At 39.8% G+C, this 19,103-nt stretch overlaps 1 protein-coding gene across 1 annotated transcript in view; it reads right to left on the reverse strand.

The window, feature by feature from the left end:
* KCNIP1 (potassium voltage-gated channel interacting protein 1) overlaps positions 1-18,409 on the reverse strand; it is a 395,786-nt gene extending 377,377 nt beyond the window's left edge. The window contains exon 1 of the mRNA XM_065643870.1: positions 18,189-18,409. Coding sequence (XP_065499942.1) covers positions 18,189-18,276 — 88 coding nt within the window. The 5' untranslated portion in view covers positions 18,277-18,409. The remainder of the gene's footprint in view (positions 1-18,188) is intronic.
* Positions 18,410-19,103: the final 694 nt, after the last annotated feature.

Genomic DNA, 19,103 nt, shown 5'->3' on the forward strand with positions numbered 1-19,103 from the left:
AATTACTTTAACAATTAAACTGCTTCAGATGTGCAGCCAATACTAAATAGCCTGGCTGCTTGGAGTCTATTTTTCTTATTTTTAAAATATGTTTTTGAGCTGACTCAAATCTAAATACAAAGTCTTGCATGAAGGTTTATCAGTAATATTTGTGTCATTCTCTTAAAAACTTGCAATCCATAAACGAATTTCTAAATTACAGAAGAAAAAACAAAACACAGCATCATCATCTGTGATGGATAAAGTCATTACAACATTGAACAAATTTAAAGGAAGAAATAGAAGAGATCTTCTTCCACTTCTCAACCTGAATAAACTATAACATTAAAAAAAAGAGATGCCATCCTTAGATCTATTACTGTCATTTTGAAATTTTGTCTTCAAATACAGATTATGCTCTACTCTAATGAGAAGAAACCCTTCCTAGGAAGAAACTATCAGGCAAATTGGCTGAAGTTTTAACTCATTCAAAATCTGGGAGGTGAGGGAACAGCACCAAAGCAGGAATTTCCTTGTATTTGTGATTAAATGTTTTTTGTGGTTTTTTTTTTTAAAAAAAAAAAAAAAAAGCTGATATGTAAACATGGTGCTTGTTCATGGACTAAAAGCAGAGACACGAAAGGATAAAACAAAACCGTGAAGTAGTTAACTATGAAACCCGAGCTCTAAAAGAAGTGTGACTCAGGTGAGAGACAGCACCAAGTTCTCTACCAATGCCAAATCAACCTTCCCCTCTCAAACTACAGCTTGTGGGGAGAAGATTCCCATTGAGTAACTGAATAAGTTTGCTGCAGTTTGCTATCCCGAGCAAACAGATCTCTGGGCTCCCTCGCCGGCTGCCCAAGGACCACGATCTGCTCTGGTACCCCGCACCGCTCCAGGGAGAGCAGCCCCGGCAGGGGGCAAATGAGAGTCCCTCAATTTGCACTTCTCTTCCTTAATTGATGTAAAAGTTGGTTCTTAATGTACACCAAACAAATTAAAACCAACCAATACTCCTTGCAACTAAGCATTGTATCTTCTCTGCCAAGCGGCATGAGATAGGTTTTCCTGTAAAGCCTTCTTACCAAATGAATTCTATGCAGGGGCATGGCAGCACTAATACAAAATCATTAAAAGAAATGTCTCCAGCAGGCAGTTTTCTTGGCTTTCTCCTATTATATTACTGGAAATTCAGCAAGAAGCAAGGGTAAAAATTAATGAACTAGTAAATTTAAAAAGGAAACACACACAGGTTGATACGAAGCTTAAGTTACAGATAAGAGATGGCACTTTGCCATTTCAAAATCAAGGATGGAGAATAATGAGGAAGTTAAATTATTGTCCATGCTTTATCTGGAAGATAGCGACCAAGACAATTTTCTACACAGAGGGCTTGAAACTGAGCATAAATTTAAGCTACTCTTGAGTTATGATAGCCTTCTCCATTAAAATGTAGACACTAGCGCCTAAATGATTTCATTTCCCTAGCCTCCTGTTTCAACATCTCAAACCTGAAATCTCCATTTGATAATTCTAATAGCACGGACATCTCATGCAATTGTAAAATTGGTATTGAAAATTAAAAACTTCAATATTGAGCAAACTGAAAAACTCTGAGGATATAATGCAGTATTTTCAGTGTGATACAACACCGCAGCAAACAACATAGAAAAAGCATAACCGTTTCTGATGATTCTCCTGAAACCAGGACCAAAAAAGGAAAAAAAAAAAAAAAACCACAAAGCTTCTTTGTGAGATTCCATCCCATGTTGTTGCTGGTCTCATCAGAAAAAAATGCCAACTTTAATTCCTGCACAGAAAGCAGAAGGGAGAAGTCTGCGCTATTGTATTTCCATGCACATAAGCTAGTTGATTTAGGCTGAAAAAAAAAAGTTTTTACACAAAGGACTTCAGAAAGGATAGTAAAGGTAGCTCACCTTAATTGTTTTATAGTTCACTGGGGCTTCTAAATCACCTGGAAACATGACTGTTGGCCTACAGAAACTGCTTTCCCCTCCTGAACATGAAGCAACAAACTTGCTCCCAGGAGATTAAAAAAAAAAACCAACAACCTAAGAGCTGCTTCACAGAATTTTATTTGGCTTGAGCAGGTCTGTTTTTACGGTTGGTTGGGGGTTTTTTGTTTGTTTTGGTTGGTTTTTTGGTGTGTGTTTTTGTTTGGTTGATTTTTTTCCCTCCAGCGATTTTTTGGGGTTTTTTTCAGAAAAACATAGGGGAGCCCTTTGAGCTCTGTAACGCATTGTTTAATATTAGTGCAATGCTGGAGCAGGGAAAACATGCCTGTTAGTCAAGTTGCACTGAGCCGCTCGCATAGAGTATTTCTTTGCTTGGCCTCTCTGTGCCTCCTCAAGCTTACGGTCCTTCTTCCTCCTTGATCTCTTATGCAACTTCATTCTTTACTTTCTTACTCCATTGTTTGGAGCCCATACATCTTCCTCTCTGGTTGGCTGATGTATCTACACCAGTTTACATACAGCTCCATTGGAAAGAGGAGTGAAAACCAGAAAGATTGCCAGCAAGTGCCCTGGGCAATCTGCGTACTAGTAAGTGTTATAGTTGTGCTACATTATGAAATAGAAGATATTTGTTCTATGAAATGATCAAATCAGGAAGTATATCAGGAACCTGTTGATAGCTTGTTTTATCAGTATTAGAAGCAAAAAGCAGTGAGAACACCAAGAGAGGTTGCTGTGGATAAGTGGAAAATAAGAGTCCCTTGCAATGCAGGGCTTGCCGAGAGAAAGGTTTAGCAAATGTCAGCCACAAGAATTCCAGTCATTGTCCTGATAAATTAGAAGGAAAAAACAAAAGCAAGGGTGGGGGACAGCTTTACATAATATTTTATTTTAAAAAAAAAAGTTTTGCATGAAAGATAGTAGCTGCTTATACCATTATTTCTCTTTCCCAGTAAGACCTAAACTAATGGCAACGTCCCTTGTCACGAGAAGCAGCCAGGAGCAGCCACCGTCTTTTGTGTCTCAGTTCTGCTCTCCTGTCATCAGTTTTTTCAGGCTCCCCTTCAGCTGGAGGGTGTTCCTGGCCGCTGCACAGCATTTCTGTCCTCTCCTCCAGCATCCTCTGAGCAACCCTGTGTGTCCTAGGGACAGGAGGGCAAAGAGGGAGCTGGGTGCAAGGCACATTCACCTTTAAAAACAAACTCTTACCAGCTGTTACCAAATCCATATTTATTTCATTATAGCTCCCCCTGCAAAATAGCTCAAGAAGTAGCTTCTAATGCTACTTAACCAAGTCCTTGTAAACACATCAGTGTTCTTGGTCCCAGCCCCTGAGCAGCTCCAGCCCGAGCAGCTCAGATGACATAGACGAGGCAACATTTTGGTAGTTGTTTTGTTAAAGCTTGAGTTTTAAAAGCAGCTTGTTTTTCAAAACTTATTTAGATACTTGGGTAAGTCAATAAGAATTGTTCTAATAGGTTTAAGGCTGGTAACAAATGCCAATATTTGCAAAGGAAGAAGCTTTTGTTACTGGACTCAATTGTATTATTGCAGTAGTGGAATTCAATTTAATTTAATTCTCTACATTTACAGCTCTGTATTAATACCAGACACTGAAATAAAAGAGGTTTCTATGTAAGCTGTCTTATGAGAAGATGTTTTAGCATCACATACAATTTTCCAATTTCTGAGCCACAAGTCCTTTTATCTTTCTTTAGTTCTTTATCCTTACGGCATCGAGCTCAGAATCCAGGGCCCTGGAACTGAGATCTTGGACAGTTGCTTGCCCTTGTCCTCCTACAAACAACTATTGCAAGTAAACACTGTTTTGCTCCTTGGTTTGCACAACACAAGGCACTCCTATGGCAGCATTAGCAAGTTCAATTCATGAAGAGGAATGGATCAGCTTGCAACTGCTATTTGTGTACACAGTAGACTACTAGTTTAGTTTGTTTTGAATTTATCCAACTGCCAACTACTCAGTCCCTTATATATGCACTAATAGAATATATGGGTATTTATTGCCAAGAGGTTACTATCAACATTGGTGATAAAGAGCGTGCTAATGTAATATATGTGTAACTTGCTTAGAAATTTCTTTTTATAAAGTAGGATGGGGGATGAAAACATGGACTACATTACAGCACTACTGCAGCCTTACAAAGCGATATAAATGGGAATATACAAGACACTGATGGCAGAAGTACATACAGATAAAAGAAAACCTATGGAGAACTTGATTTACACAACCAATAAAAGTATCTCAAAGTTCCAGCTGTTAAAGTTCCAGTCCAATTTGACAAATAAAAGTTTAAGAATGAAGCTAAAAATACAAACACAGAAAGAAAATCATTAATGGCAAGACTTAACCAGAATGATGTCAAACAACCTTCTTCAGAAATTCTGCTTCCCAAGTGACTTCCAAGTCAGACTCTACAGAGTGAAGGGTTGGTTTGATGCAGGGAGGTAACTGCACCACTCCAGCAGTTCAGTACAGACACGGTGCTGATTTATTCAAGTTGTACGTAGCCTACATCTTCTGCTGGAGCACCTACAAAGCATCATAAATACATAAGGAACTACACTGCCTAAAAACAAGGGATGTTCTACCTTAAAGAGGGTGTAGGAACAGGACCTATGGAAAGTAACTGCTTTTAGATGGGACACAATGCTTTGGAAACAGATGTTATAGTGGGTTTTCCTTACTCTGATAACCTGAAGTGTACATTGGGATGCTCTGAGGTGAAAAGGGTGCGCAAACTGGAACAGTTTAGTTATTTCTAGTCTATTTTATTCGGCTTGCTTTCAGAACTAGCATGCTTCATATTTTTTTCAGAGACGACTATTTGATACAAACAAGTTAAGGAAGTTGCCATGTTTGCATCATGCGAGATGGGAAAAAAAAAATGTTGTGGGGTGTTTTTCGTTGTTGGCGGTGGGTTTTTGTTCATTTGTTTGTTTTTCCACGTGGGCCATTTCTCAAGTTTTAGTTTTATTCACATTTTGAAAGTTAACTGGTAAAGCATAGAACGGGGCTAAATTATAGCCGAACAGCTGGAGGAGAAAGAGGTAATAGATGGAAACGCTACAGTTAAGTACTTCAGCACACTGGAAGGAGACATTTCGGTTCACGGGAAAACAGGATTTACTGCATACATCAGAAAGTGGCAGCGAGCGGCAGGCAAAGAGACTTCTGGCCACTTCACCACTTCATACAGCTTAATGTGTGTCCTGTTTGAAGGTAAAGAACAGAGATTTGACTAAACTCTTCACCTCTGCCACATATGGCCCTTGAAAGTGCAGTAGCATTGGTCAAGTTTATGTGCGAAGACAAAGGAATCCAAGACCTAAACATGTTTTGCTCAACAGGAACATTCCATGTGTGCAGATCTCGTCCATGTCCATGAGCTGGGTACCAGCAATCTAGCAAGGAACAATAATGGCTACAAATCTAAAGCTCATTTGATGCTACTGCTAGGAGATGCACATGCCAAACTGCATTCCACACTCATTTCTTGAAAGGTAAATGGTGTTTATGGTGGTTTGTTCTTCAATAAAGCAAGCACTTACAGGCCTTGTAGCCACACTGTAATGGCTGCAGTGTTCCTTGAAGTGCACCAGAATACTTTTTTCCTTTGAAACTAGAGAATAAAGGCTTTATTAAAAATAATAAACAACAACAAAAACTCCGCGTATAAATCAAAGGATGTCTTGCCCAGCATGAACACTGCATCCTCTTCTGCAGCTCCTCACAGGGCTTCTGGGACTATTTTCAGCTAATTTGGAACATTTAAAACAACCCAAAAGGTCACAAATATACCACAAGAAAGTCACTTGAGTTTTATCATTTTAAAGTGCGATTCACCAGTTGATTTCATCTTAGGAAACACTGGACTTCAGACAGCAGAATGGAACACCTCTAGAGAATACATTAGGTTTTGGAACACAATGCTGAGTTTTATTTTCTTTTCTTCAGTGATAGCATTCACTGGATTCTTCACGTGGCATTAAGTGCACAAATTATTTTCACACAATCATGAAAACGTGTGTGTTTTTTTTTTTTTTTAAGTCTAGTTTATATATCTCTGCATGGATAGAGTCACAAATTTCAGCCAAACAGCAGCTTGAAAGAACCAGAATCATATTCACAATTATCTAGAAACTCCTCTGAATTATCTTACTCCTCTTCCTAAGATATTTAAGAAACACCCTTCAGTTTAGACGTAGAAAAATATTTACCTAAAGAGAGATCAATTTTTCAAACATTGTCTGACATCTATCCCTTAGGACCTACAACAGTGGATAAAGGAGATTGAAATACTTTCAGTGGATGAAGACTTAAGGAAATCGCACTGTCTTTTTCAAATGTAAACCCAAGATTCTTGTATGTGAGAAATATTTATATTTATCAGGCATATTATGCTTTTCCTGCGATAGCATTTACAAAACCTCACCACCAGAAAATGGCACATAAATTTTTCCAAGGATAGCATTTCTTTTCTAGCAGGACATCAAGTACCGAAACAATAAGGTCAGATGTTGAAACACTGCGCAGACCTGCACCACTTCACAGGTGCTGGGTATTGAACCACAGGTTTTTAAATTTTGAGACCCTCACCTGACAGCTCAGTGCTCCAGGATTCGTGTTGCTCCCCAACAGAAGTGCACCTCCAAGCAGCATCTACATGTCTGTGGACCCATAATACCAAGTATTTATTGCTGGAAAAGACTTTATAATGCAATATCATCCAGCTTTAAGTACAGCTGTCCTGAAGCACAACACCAGAAAATAAATAGCCCAACAATAAGTTCATAACTACCAACAACCCGCCACTTGCTGTAACTCTCAAATAAGTTTTAAAGACTAGTCTGTATTCAGGATATTCTCCTTGGCACAGAAAATATGTATTAACTATCGGATTATAAGAACATAGATGGTCTTCAACTAGCTATAGGCTGATTCTACCTGAAAGAGATATTGTAAGCATGCTATAGATGCCAGGCTCTCCCACTAGTCCCATTTGTTGGTACAGCTATTGACCAGTCATTTTACAACATTTCTTACAGCTGTTTGTATAAAACATTGCAAGTACGCAAACCATTTTTCTTGAAAAGCAGATCAAAACCACAGGAAAGACACATTGCATGTCAATTTTACTGTTGGACTAACTCTTCGGAAAATAACAAGCTCACAGGATGAGGTTTTTTGCTGAGTATCAGTCATTAAAAAAAAAGAGTGAAAATAAAAACCCCCACAAAACAGTCAAACTCTCACATAGACGTCTTGAGGAGTAAGGCTCACTATAGATTCTAAGACAACTTGGTCAGAAAACTTATCCTGAAAATTGGTTATAATTCGAGTAGGATGGGGGCTGTGGCTTTACTATATTTTTCATAGAATCACCTGGTATTGAGTAATTAAGTGCAAAGCAAGTATTTGTGCAGAGCAGAAAACTATGGCCTTTCACAAAATTATCCTTCTTCTGTTTCAGATTCCTTGTGAAGGTATTTACCCCCCAACTTGTAAAATTGAACGCAATTTGGAAAGCCGGTGTCGGAATAAACAAAATCCAATATGAATGTTCTTAAATAATCTTCACAGTTTTATGCGTGACAAGTCACTTTTGCTGTATCAACTACAAACAAATAAATAGAAGCCACAAGAACTTCTGTTTAAGATTTTGTTCTACGGAAGCTGATCCAGAGCCTCATCTTTGCAAGTGAAGGTTACTACAAAATAGCACATTGGTTCTTCTGTTACCTGAGATTATCCAACCCGCAGATGATGTGCTATGGAAAATCCAAACCAAACCATCAAGTTCATTCTGCCTCTCGACACAGCCTTGCATATTTTGCAACTCAGTTTTTAGGCCTACACCACAGACATCGACTTCTGTCACACACCAAGTGCACGGCAAAGCCAGGAAAGTCTGAAGATGGTCTAAAACAATTAAGCTCCTACAAAACCATAAAAAGAAATTGCTAAATTGGGCTCGCTCAGACCGGCAGCACACTGAGCATCTCTGGAAAAAAAACAGATCGACAGAAGCTGAGAGCAGGCTCCAGCTCTCCATTGCCCATCCTTGCTGCGCAGCTTTAATTCCTGCAGATCTACATTGTCACATCCATGTCACCCCTTATGGTCCCACTTGATGTCCTCCATCGGAAGCAATTCTTGCCTTGTGCTATTAGCTGCATGACAGACACAATAATATTCAATAAGCATTTAAGGCTTAATTCCCCTCTCCTCCAACTTCCTAAAACCCCAGGGACTGTTAAAAATAATCTTAGCTATGTGCTCCCTTTCTCTTGATCTTAGAAAGTTTATTTGCATAGTACAGATTGTCAAATAAGTTTGCGTAATATTGTCATTTCTTCCTCTTAGAAATGCACAGCTTGTTTATCACAGCTGCCCTCTACAAGACAGCGTGTGCTCTTGGTGTTTGACTTCTCCATGAAATAATGCAAATATGTTCAGCTCATAATGGTGATTTTGCAGAAGTAATGTCCATAATGCCAATGTTTCTCCTGTTTTCCTATATTTATGAGGATATAGAACTCTCACAATGAGCAGAATTATTTTTAAGATGCACACAGGGCACAGCACGAGGTATTACCCCATAAATTCAAACACGAGCCCTTGATGCAAACAGCACTTCTTTCAGTTTCTGAAGGAGCGATGAGCGTCACTACAATTGCATGAGCGAGACCTTTGGAAAACTGAAAGGACTGTGGTTATCACAGCTCACCACGCTGCCACCGACTGTCCCTGCAGCATCCTGCCTTCCCACAGCTGCACCGTGGATTACATTTATACACTGCTTTCATTCCTTGAACCTCAAATTGCTTCTCATGGAACAAGTGATAAAATTCCTTTCAGGGCATCAACATAAACACACAATTCAACAACTGGGGGGCTTGCATGCAAACATTTTCAGAGCCAAGAGAAAAACTCTGTGGCATTTAAGAGTTTCCCTAAAACACATAACCTAAACAACTGCTACTCCAAATATGCATAGGACGTTACAGATAGGGGAGTTTAAAAGTTTGTGTGTACATATATCTACCTCTATATCTCAATACATCACAGCAAACAGACTTTAAGTAGGAAATTGAGAAGTCTATTTCACTTTTTACGCTTTTGTCAGTTTTATGTTTACTTAGCTCTCCCGCAGTTTTATGTTTGGAAATGTGGTTTTCCTTTCCGTTGACCTCCTCTTAGACTGAATCCAGATGGTTTTTACTCAGTTGTAATCAACATTCAGCTACAGTTTTACTACTTCAAGATGATGTGACAAGAGCTGTATTTTATAGTATTAGGGTAAACATTTTTATGTAGATCATCTCATGCTCATTCCTCTAAAGTAATGTTTATCTTTACCAAAATGTAAATGATAAAAATCCCCCACAGTCTTTATTCCCAGTTTATTCCAGCATCTGCATGCAAGGGTTGGAATGTGGATGGACTATCAGAGGCTGCTGCTGAAAACTGTCCCCAGCTTTACTGTGCAGTAGTAACAGTGCTTTTTCATGGGTGACCATGAGGAGCTGTGAATGTAAAAGGCAAAAACCAGACTGTACCTCTCTAAGTGTTGCTACCTATGACTACCTTATTCTTGGAAAGACAGATGATCTGTGTTTATCATTTACTCTATTATCGCTAAAGCAGATGCTCAAACTGTTAACAGCAACTCCTGTTTGTGAATAGTTAACATGTGCATATTTCAACAGATAACCTATTCAGATCTCAAGATTTTAATCTACGCAGTTTGTCTTCCTGTTCCCCATATCACATAGTAATATTGGGAATTAAGAGGGTGGGAATTTGCTGGCTCACTAAACTGAACAGAAAGCTCACAAGGTTCCCCTGCACCTCTCCAGAGGACACCTGATGGATACCAGATGCAAGATCTCATGGCCTCATCATTATCTTTTCTGAGCCCCACCAGCACCACAGACAAATCAGGAAAACTGCTGTCGAGTTGTGAACTAGCAGGAGTGAAAAACACACACAAGGAGCACTTATGTAACTGGAATACTGGCCCCCCCCAAACATCATCATCTTTCCAAATGAACATACACAAACACTTCAACAATAGAATGATATTCCCAGTAGTGTGGTTTTCCCAGGTGCCTGTTATTGATTTCATTTGTAACCAACACACATTTCTAATTTAGGCTGGATAAGGTAGTTGATACTATTGGGAATTGTTGCCTTAAACACGAAGCATTATGCAACACATTCACCTGAGGCATGCAACATTTTAGTAATAAAGTCCACAGGTAAAACAACATTTATTAAAAAATAAATGGCATTTATACCAAAACTATGAGGGTATAGACCAAAAACAAACCCCCAAACCAGAACATGTCACCCTCAGCAGCAGTTGATATGGAAACAGAGCCAATCCAAAGACATTTTTAAAACCGTATTTTTTGAAGGCAAACACCCTTATTGCAAGGTCTGAAAACATCAAGGAACAATTTCAGGCAGGCAAAGTATTGCATCGCTTACATTGCATTCAGGTGAGTTTCTATGCAAGTAAAGCTGGATCCACAGAGACAAATAAGTAAGACACTTCAGCAGGAGTGGACTTCAAAGTCAGGATCCAGAGGTCACCCTGTGCCCAGTCAGCCAGTGGAGATTTTGAAAGTATGATAGTCAGAAGTCCACAAAGAAGAGGAAAATGGCCCAGCCTCATTAGCGAGAAAGCTACAAGAGGGTCAGAGAAAGGCAGAGCAGATCGATCACACAAGCATTCCAGGTCTGAATCGCTGCTATCTAATCGGCTCCATGAACTGCAGCAGCTTCAGCAGAACAGCTCAACTCAAACCCCTGGAAGATGGTCACCCCTACCTGACCTAATTCCACAGATGACCTTGGCTGCTGAGGCGAGTAAAACTTCCTGGCATTCAGATGTCAACGAGGACACCAAAAACCTTTGTTTGGAGTTGACGTGATTTTCCTCACACTTACCAGCAGCTTTGGCACATCTGTTCATCGCTAGAAGATGAAGGAAGCAGACAAGAGTTTGAGAGCCTCCACATCATCTGCTTTTCTATGTAGATTTAGCCTTTTACATGCTTCAGAGCCCAAGTTAGGAAAGTAATTTCAGTATAAGACAGTTGCTGTTCCACCGAGTCAAACACACTGTAGTCCCTTCACAATGGAAATTTGTTCATTACGTCTTCCATTACTCAGTTTAAACATGAGTCTTGCTGAAATAATACAGAAACAAACATCTAATCTTCCAGCTACAAGAAGTTACAAATGGCAAAAGAAAGCACCATCATATCACGCAACATAAGGAAAGCACTAGAAAAATATCGTACCATTATTGCACATCTGAAAGGCAAATTTACCTAAAAGTTGATGGTGCCACTCAAAATTTCAAAAGCAGGCAAGTTAAACACTTGCTCTTTACTAGATTTTTTAAAATGCTTGGGACAATTTTCAGATTGCAATAGATTAAAACTGTATTAACTTTTGCTAGATGCAATTATGTAGATTACATAACAAGGTTTTATTTTTACACTCTCAAAACTCTATTTTGGCTTTACAAGACGAGCACCTCATCAAGCCTGTGGCAGCAATTTCTCTCTCACTCTATAGTGTAAGTCTACTGTATCAGGTCTCTCATTTATAAAAGCAAGCATTAATCTCTCTTATTTTAAACCTCAGACTACTTTGCTTCCAGTTATCAGCATTAAATGTACTCCACCCACATGCCCTGCAAGCCAAATGTTGTGAAACAGTCATTACAAAGAATGAAATTAGAAGTTAAAGCCAGTTGAGGAGTGAAAGTCAAATTATGTATGCATGCTACTGGTTTTTAGTAAAGCTGTGCAAATGTGGAAGAAGTTGGCCATGAATATTCATTCCTATTACATCACCAGCTTAAACGCTGCCATAGTTAAACCCTTCCCATGCCTGCTTTCCATTATATTACCATTTATGAGCTTTACTGGTCATATGAAAGCAACAAACGCCCAAGAACAGGAATCCCACAGATACCATCATAAATAAAAGTCTGGACAGAATTTCATTTGTATCCCTAAGAATGGGATTCCTGCTCAGGAAACTAGTTATTTTTACCAGGCACCCAGCATGGAGCAGAAACACCAGAGCATGTTCTGTTGCTAGCACCAAGGTGATCAACATCTCAAAACACTCTATAGACCAGGAATAATTCATAAAAATGCATATAGACTATAGCCCTAAACAGAGTTAAATTGCAGCTCGAGACTAGTTTCTGAGCACAGAAAAGACAGACCCATGTTACCTTATAGTTACCCTTTAGTATTGCGCTATTGGAAATAACTTACTGGAGATAAAACTACATCTTAAAATTACAGTTCATGCACTAATTTAGGCAAATTTTAGGATGATTTAGTCCATGCTACTATCCACTTATGTCAAGCCATCTTCAAGAGTTATCCATTTACACTTAAATCCATCCATTAGGTGAATAGTAATAGGGTCAGTTAGGTCAAACTGTACTCTAGCGTGTTCAATTTGTACCATTTTAAGTGGCAAAATTTATTTAGCAAATGAGCATATCAATCTAGCTACAGCATGGGTATAAATGCCTTCGCCTATTTGCCAGCAACTTAATTCTTATATGACCCACTGGTTATGAAAAAGAAAAAAAACCAAAACACACACAACAACAGAACACACACACACCAAACAACAAAATCCATCAAACAACAAACCACCAACCTGATCCACCAAAACCAACTAAAAATCTCCCCCCACAACAGGATACCAAATCTTCATAAGTTGTTCCAATGCTATAGAAGCATCATTACTTTAATTAAAAAAAAAAAAAAGAAAAAACAATAAAGAATCTGCAGATTAATTCATCAGTTATACAAAATAAATAGAATTAAAAACCCCAAACTATACATATTTTGTGTAGAGAAACTGTCTTTTACTATAGGTCTGAATACAGACTTGGACAGTTAAAGTGATATGCTTTGTATTTTTCAAACATGTTCGGAGTAGAAATACTGCAGACATTAAACCTAATGTCATTAGTTTAGATGCCAGAAGAGAACCTGACTGACTACTGGCTACTACTAACTACACCTAAAATTCCACAACATTCCTGGCTATCAGACACAACATACATACATGTTTATTGCAAAACACCATTAAGAAAAAAGAAAACTTCCTCAGTAGTTTCCCAGAAGATAAGAAAATATTTTGGTTTTGAATACGTAGCATCACATACTTATCTTTTGGGATACACTGCTGCAAACAATTACGTTTTAATAAGTTTCTAGCACACACACAGCTAGCCGTATGTTTGCAGAGGTATTAGTTTCTACTAGCAGAGGTTTATAAAGAGATTTAAAAGGAAGACTAGAGTATTAGCACGTCCTCTCCCTCTCAGTTCTTAAAATCCACCTCGGTCCTGATGAAAGACAGAAGTGGAATGCATGTACATATATTCAGATTGCTCAGGTAATGCAGCCCTCATGGAAAAGATATTTATTTGCAGCTCATTTTTCATAGACATACAAACGCGTAACATACCAAACACAGTGTATTTTGCCAAGTGGCTCAAAGACGCAAGGATTCACCAGTATGAGGAAAATATCACTGGGTATGCCGGGTTTTTAAAAAGCAAAATAAAACCAGACACACCACGCAGGGGTTTCTACCAGCCATGCAATGGAATTGGAGAGCTTCACTGCGTAGATTTGGGATCAGGTGCCGAACTATGGGCTCTTCTCCAGAATGCGCAGTGGAGACAGTGATTCTGCCCCTCTCTAACTGGGGCTTTACACACGGACAAACTCTACCCCCACTCTGTAAAAGCATGTTATTCATCTAGCTTCTGTAACCACTTTGCTTATTAAAGAACATTTATAACACTCAGAAAAGTTTTAGGAAGAGAGTACTGAGACATAAGAGCTTTTACAAGAGCCCTCTGAATCACAGCTTCTCTGAATTTCAAGGCAGTAACCAGAATTCAAAGGGTGAAGGTGGGCTACACAGCAGCAGGAGAATCAAAATGTCTTTTTATTTGTCACACAGGTGCAGCAACCCTGGCATCAGCTGAACAACTGCAAGGAATCTTCCTGTCTCTTTAGAGCATCAAGCAACATTTACCCTACCCTTGCATTTTCAGAGGCTGGAGTCAGGAAGACAAACCTGATGCAGTGGCAACAAGCTCCAAAGCCACAAGGGTGACTTGTACTGGGAGGAGACAGAGCCTGCGTGTGACCAAAAGGGACTCTGCACTTTCCTTACCAGCTCACAGACCATCTCAGAAGACTCGCTGTAATTTGGATTCACAAAGAAACAGCAAACCAGAACACAGTGCTGGGAAACACTCAGAATACTTTTCTTACATGCTGGGGAAGGCTATGGGGAAAGCAAGATGTTTGAAGACTTTATCACTGTAGTGAAACAGATAATTAGGCAATTAAAACTATGAAAAGTGGACAAATTACCAGTTCCAGATGAAATGCACTGCAGAACAGAGATGGGACAAGCAAGAAAACGGAAACGAGGGCTTTGGCAAGCATTTTAATAGCACAACCAGAAGAGGGGCACCTCAGGAACAAAGGTGAAAGGGTCGTTAATTTGCAGAAGCTTATCTTTTGCAACGGAACATTTTGAAGGAGTTGGTCCCTAAAATAATCTTGCTTTTCTTGCATTGATAATTAGAACACATTAATAGAAGTCCAAGAGGTCTCATTCCAGCTTCATTTTTAGTCACTCAGCAAGGCCCTCCTGTACTAGGTTTTTAAATGACATCAGCAACATCTTCACACCCACAGGCTTGTTTAATTATTCTGCTCAATAGGAAACCCCAAACTCATTCTTACCACCCATACTTGATCCCAGGGCAAGAAGGATGAACCTCCATTTCATGCACCACAGCAGAAGTACCATGAAAGAACACTCAAACCTCACATAAAACTTTTTTTTTTTTTCCTCCTCCCCCAATGGAGGTAACTTTGGTGAAGGTGCTGTTGCTCACACACTGTCCATCACCGCACACTTCCAAGAGCCTTTTCTGGTCTCTTCTCTGCATGTGCTGGATCCCATGCAAACAATGAAAGAGAATAAAGGAGTTATTCTGCTCCCCCCAGCTGTACGGGGGCACATGGTCTATAATACATATATCTCACTACCCAGAGCTCTTGGTGGCCAAGGATTTCCTTCACACAGCCACAGAGGTCTCTGCTCTGTTACCAAGGTTTTCCAAACAAGAACACACTACGAGGAAAGCTGGTGGAATTTGCTAGTCCAGCTCTGCAGAGGTGCCAGCTATGAACTTCTTGGCTTTACAACCTCGTAGGTTTAAACGGGGACATACAGAACAGGCTGGTGAGCGCACAGCGGTACCAGGTGTGCCTCTTCTCTTACTGCCAACTGTGAAGAGAGGCAGCTGTCCCATCACACCCTGTTGCAAAAGGAAGGTTTTCACAGCTACAGCTCAGACAGCCTCATTTTATTATTGTAAATAATCAAGGGGAAAGAAAAAGATTATTATTAAGACAAGCAGAAGCCATACGGCACAACTGAGGATTACATCTCATTGAACTGTGGACTATCTCCCATCACAGTAACCCCCAGAAAGACAGAAGCATAAGAAAATGAATACTGTGCCTCCCCAAGCATTTTCCTTGTAAAAAGTGTTTCAAGTAAAAAACCAACCAAACGCACACCAAAAAAACAACTCCCCCACAAAAAAACCACATTAAACAGTAAGGAGGAAATGAGACAGGAGTGGGATGGAGAACACAGGGGATATGCTTGAATATTCGAGAGCACACATACAGTGTAAGTTAGAAATACCATAATGATAGCAATATACAACAGTTTCTATTTATTTGCTTTAAATGCAGAAGTTTCAGTAAAATAAATACTAAACAATAAGCTCTGGGATAAATGTGCATACTTCAACATTTTGAAATCAACACTCCTGAGAAATATTTCTAGTCATTTTCTTTCTAGTTATGAGTTTCATAGGTAATGATGCAGAAATATTTATTTTAATTATAGAAGGTCTTTGATATCTATGCAACAAACTCATTCACATGGTTTATTCCTTCCTAAATCCGGTTCTTCCAGTTCAAAACTCAAGCAGCTGAGCAGGGAAAAAAAGTTTATCAGAGTTTTAAATTCTCTGAATCCCAGGAAGCCACTCTTATCTAATCCAAGCAGCTTGAAATGCGACACTGCCATTGGAAGGACATGCGTAAAGCTGTATGATGCCATTTTGTTGGCTGTAAAGACAATAATAGCGCAATGCTGGCATCTTTCAGAAGGAACGGGAGGGGGAACCAAGCCTTGGACGTGTTATACGCTCATTTCTAGCTCTCTATATAGTGTTATTCTACTGTCAGGCTCAAATGTTGATGCAACCCTTGGCCAAAGTAGAGGCACAAGGACTGCTTGAAAAGTCCCTGTTAGATGAACTGACAAGCACATGGGGAAATGCCACTAGAACACAGGTTTCCCCTTGTCTGGAGGGGAGCTCAAGCAAACAGCACAAAGTTTATTGTCAATCGCTTCTAAATATAGCAGTGTACACCCTATGTTCCATTATCTCCTAAAAAACCCACAAAATACACCAAATACACCACACTGATGTGCTGTAGAGGATGAGGTCTTGCAGACAGCATCCTCCCACTACTTTCTCTTCCCTACCACAAAAATAAGTAATATATTCCACTGTATTTTCTTCTGTGAATTTCTCTTTTGTTTTTAATATTAAAGAGACATCCTAGCATTAATCATGAATTATAACCAACATCTGACAGCTCTTTTCTGTGACAGACATTTACAAGTTTTTAATCTCTCGCTCTGCTGGTGTTTGACAGCTTCTAGATGACGGGGGGGTGAAAAAAAAAAAGTGGAAAAAGAATAATTAAATATAAGAAGATGCCATTTTAAACCAATCTTGATTGTAAAAACAACCAATCTGTCCAGTATTCTTAACACGAAACAGACATTTTCTCACACAGATTTCTTTTGAAAGCCAGTAAGGTTAATGTGAGAAAGCTATCTTAGAACTACGTTCCTCTTCTAGAGAAACAGATTTAATAAGTTTCCCCAGTTTCTGTAGAAGGAAGCTACACTGGATAGTTCTTGGCACTTTCACATTTGCTATTACGAAAGTCATCTCAGACTCCTTTAATTAATTCTAAGAACAACTTAAATGTTACAATTCACGCAGGAGCTCACATGCTCCCGACAGCAAATGCAGCCACATACCTCAGAGGATTCTAAACTTCACTGAAAAATAAATAACCTTGTTTTGCTCCTTCACTATGAACACATTAAAAAAAGCTTCAGACTTCATATTTAAATGAAACACACCATAACAGAGACTCTTCAACCTTACACAAATCTCTCTGCTAATAATTTAGTCCGAACTGCATTATCAATTCCAAAAATCACACCCCTTCCAATCAAACACACACAAAACTTGGAGAAGTCTGACCCTCACCTAAACATTGTCCACATTTCAACAGGCAAATAGCAGTCGGGTATAACATTGTTTACTATCGCCAGAAGTTCCCAAACAGATCACCAATACTCATTTAATCAGCTGCCATACGTACTGCTGAGAAGCATCATTATGAAGGGAATGACCAATAAGGTAACAACTTACCTCTGTGCACCATCACAGGAACTATTAGATTTACAAAGAACAGAAGACTTATTTGGTTAACTGTTTGATTTTAGTGAAGAGGACAGCATAAATAAGTTGGGTACTGTTCCACCTGCTCATGGTAAGGCACACAGGCACAGGTGACAAGCAAAACATAGATAAATGGAAGGTACTCAAATGCATGCCACAAGCAGCGACCTAGATTTTGAACTAAAGTACACACATGCTTCAAACAAACAAAAACAGTAAAAATGACACAGAGAAGTACTGATTACTGACAGTTACGAAGCCTTTAAATTTTTGAAGCTGCACATCAATTGCTTTCAGAAACACATCTCCAAAATAGCCCACTACAGTTGTGAGCTATGGCAAATAGGCAAATACAGGTTATAAACTACACGAGTTAGAAACAACTGCATAAGGCTTCACAGCACAGCTCCAGCCTTCACGGCACACAGCAACTTACATCAAAGCAGCCAATTCTCAAAATTAAACCAGAACACCTCTGAAGAGACAATAATAAAGGGCTACAAAACTCCCCCCACAAAGCTAACAGCACAGAACAACAGCATGAACTGTTTTCTCTTACCTTTGCTGAGAGTACCTGTGATGAGCTTAAAAACAGTCTGGGCAAATTTGACGATCCCGTGCTTGCATCTCTTCGAACAGCCGCTCATGGTTCAAACGTGCAGAAAAGGCTTTTCTCTCTTACAAAGTCCAGGAGTAGCAATAAAATTTTTAAAAAGCGAGTCCTTTATGAAGTTGAGCCGACAGCCTGTGCAGAGCACAAAACTCCGCTGCCCGCAGCGAGCCCCGGGCTCTGCACCGAGCTTTGCCTCCCCGAAGCAGAGCAGCAATTTGCATCCCCCCCCCCCCCCCTTTTTTTTTTTTTTCTGTTAAAGGGACAGCTCTTCCCGTCAGCCTCCCGGCAGCGACTGCACACCCATGTCGCGATAGCCTGCTGGAAGTCGCTGAGCACCAGCACCGCAGGGAAGGAGGGCTTCGCGTCCCCAGGCTGTGCAGGCTGCTAATGCAGCAATTAGCGCCCGAGTCACAGGGTGGCGGCCGCTGCGAATAAAAGAAGCTGCTGCTTGAAGACCGTTTTCCTGATGCTCTTTTCCTGCTGATTTCAATTAAGTCGTCAATTTTACTCTCATCAGCACCAAGGGAACCTAAAAATAACACTTTTTTTCTTTTTTAATTCTACCAACACTGTACTCACACTTCGCATGTAGAAGGCTGCAGAGTATACCCTCACAAAACCTGTTAGGAAAGCAAAGCTGTGCCCGGAAAAAGTCTCTTTTCTTTTAATTTCACCAGCTAAGATGCTGCTCAGCTGGTTATTTGCTCAACACTGAAGGATGTGCCGGTCTGCCTCCAAGAGCCTGTGGGGCTCACGCTCACACCTCTGTGCAGCCAGGGCTGTTCCACACCTTTACTTTTTGTGCTGTAGCTCACGTTGTGCTCGTCCGATGCTCACAGGGCTCCCTCTTACTGTACCGTG

The sequence above is a fragment of the Caloenas nicobarica genome, chromosome 13, assembly GCF_036013445.1.
Source record: "Caloenas nicobarica isolate bCalNic1 chromosome 13, bCalNic1.hap1, whole genome shotgun sequence".
NCBI classification, from domain to species: Eukaryota; Metazoa; Chordata; class Aves; order Columbiformes; family Columbidae; genus Caloenas; species Caloenas nicobarica.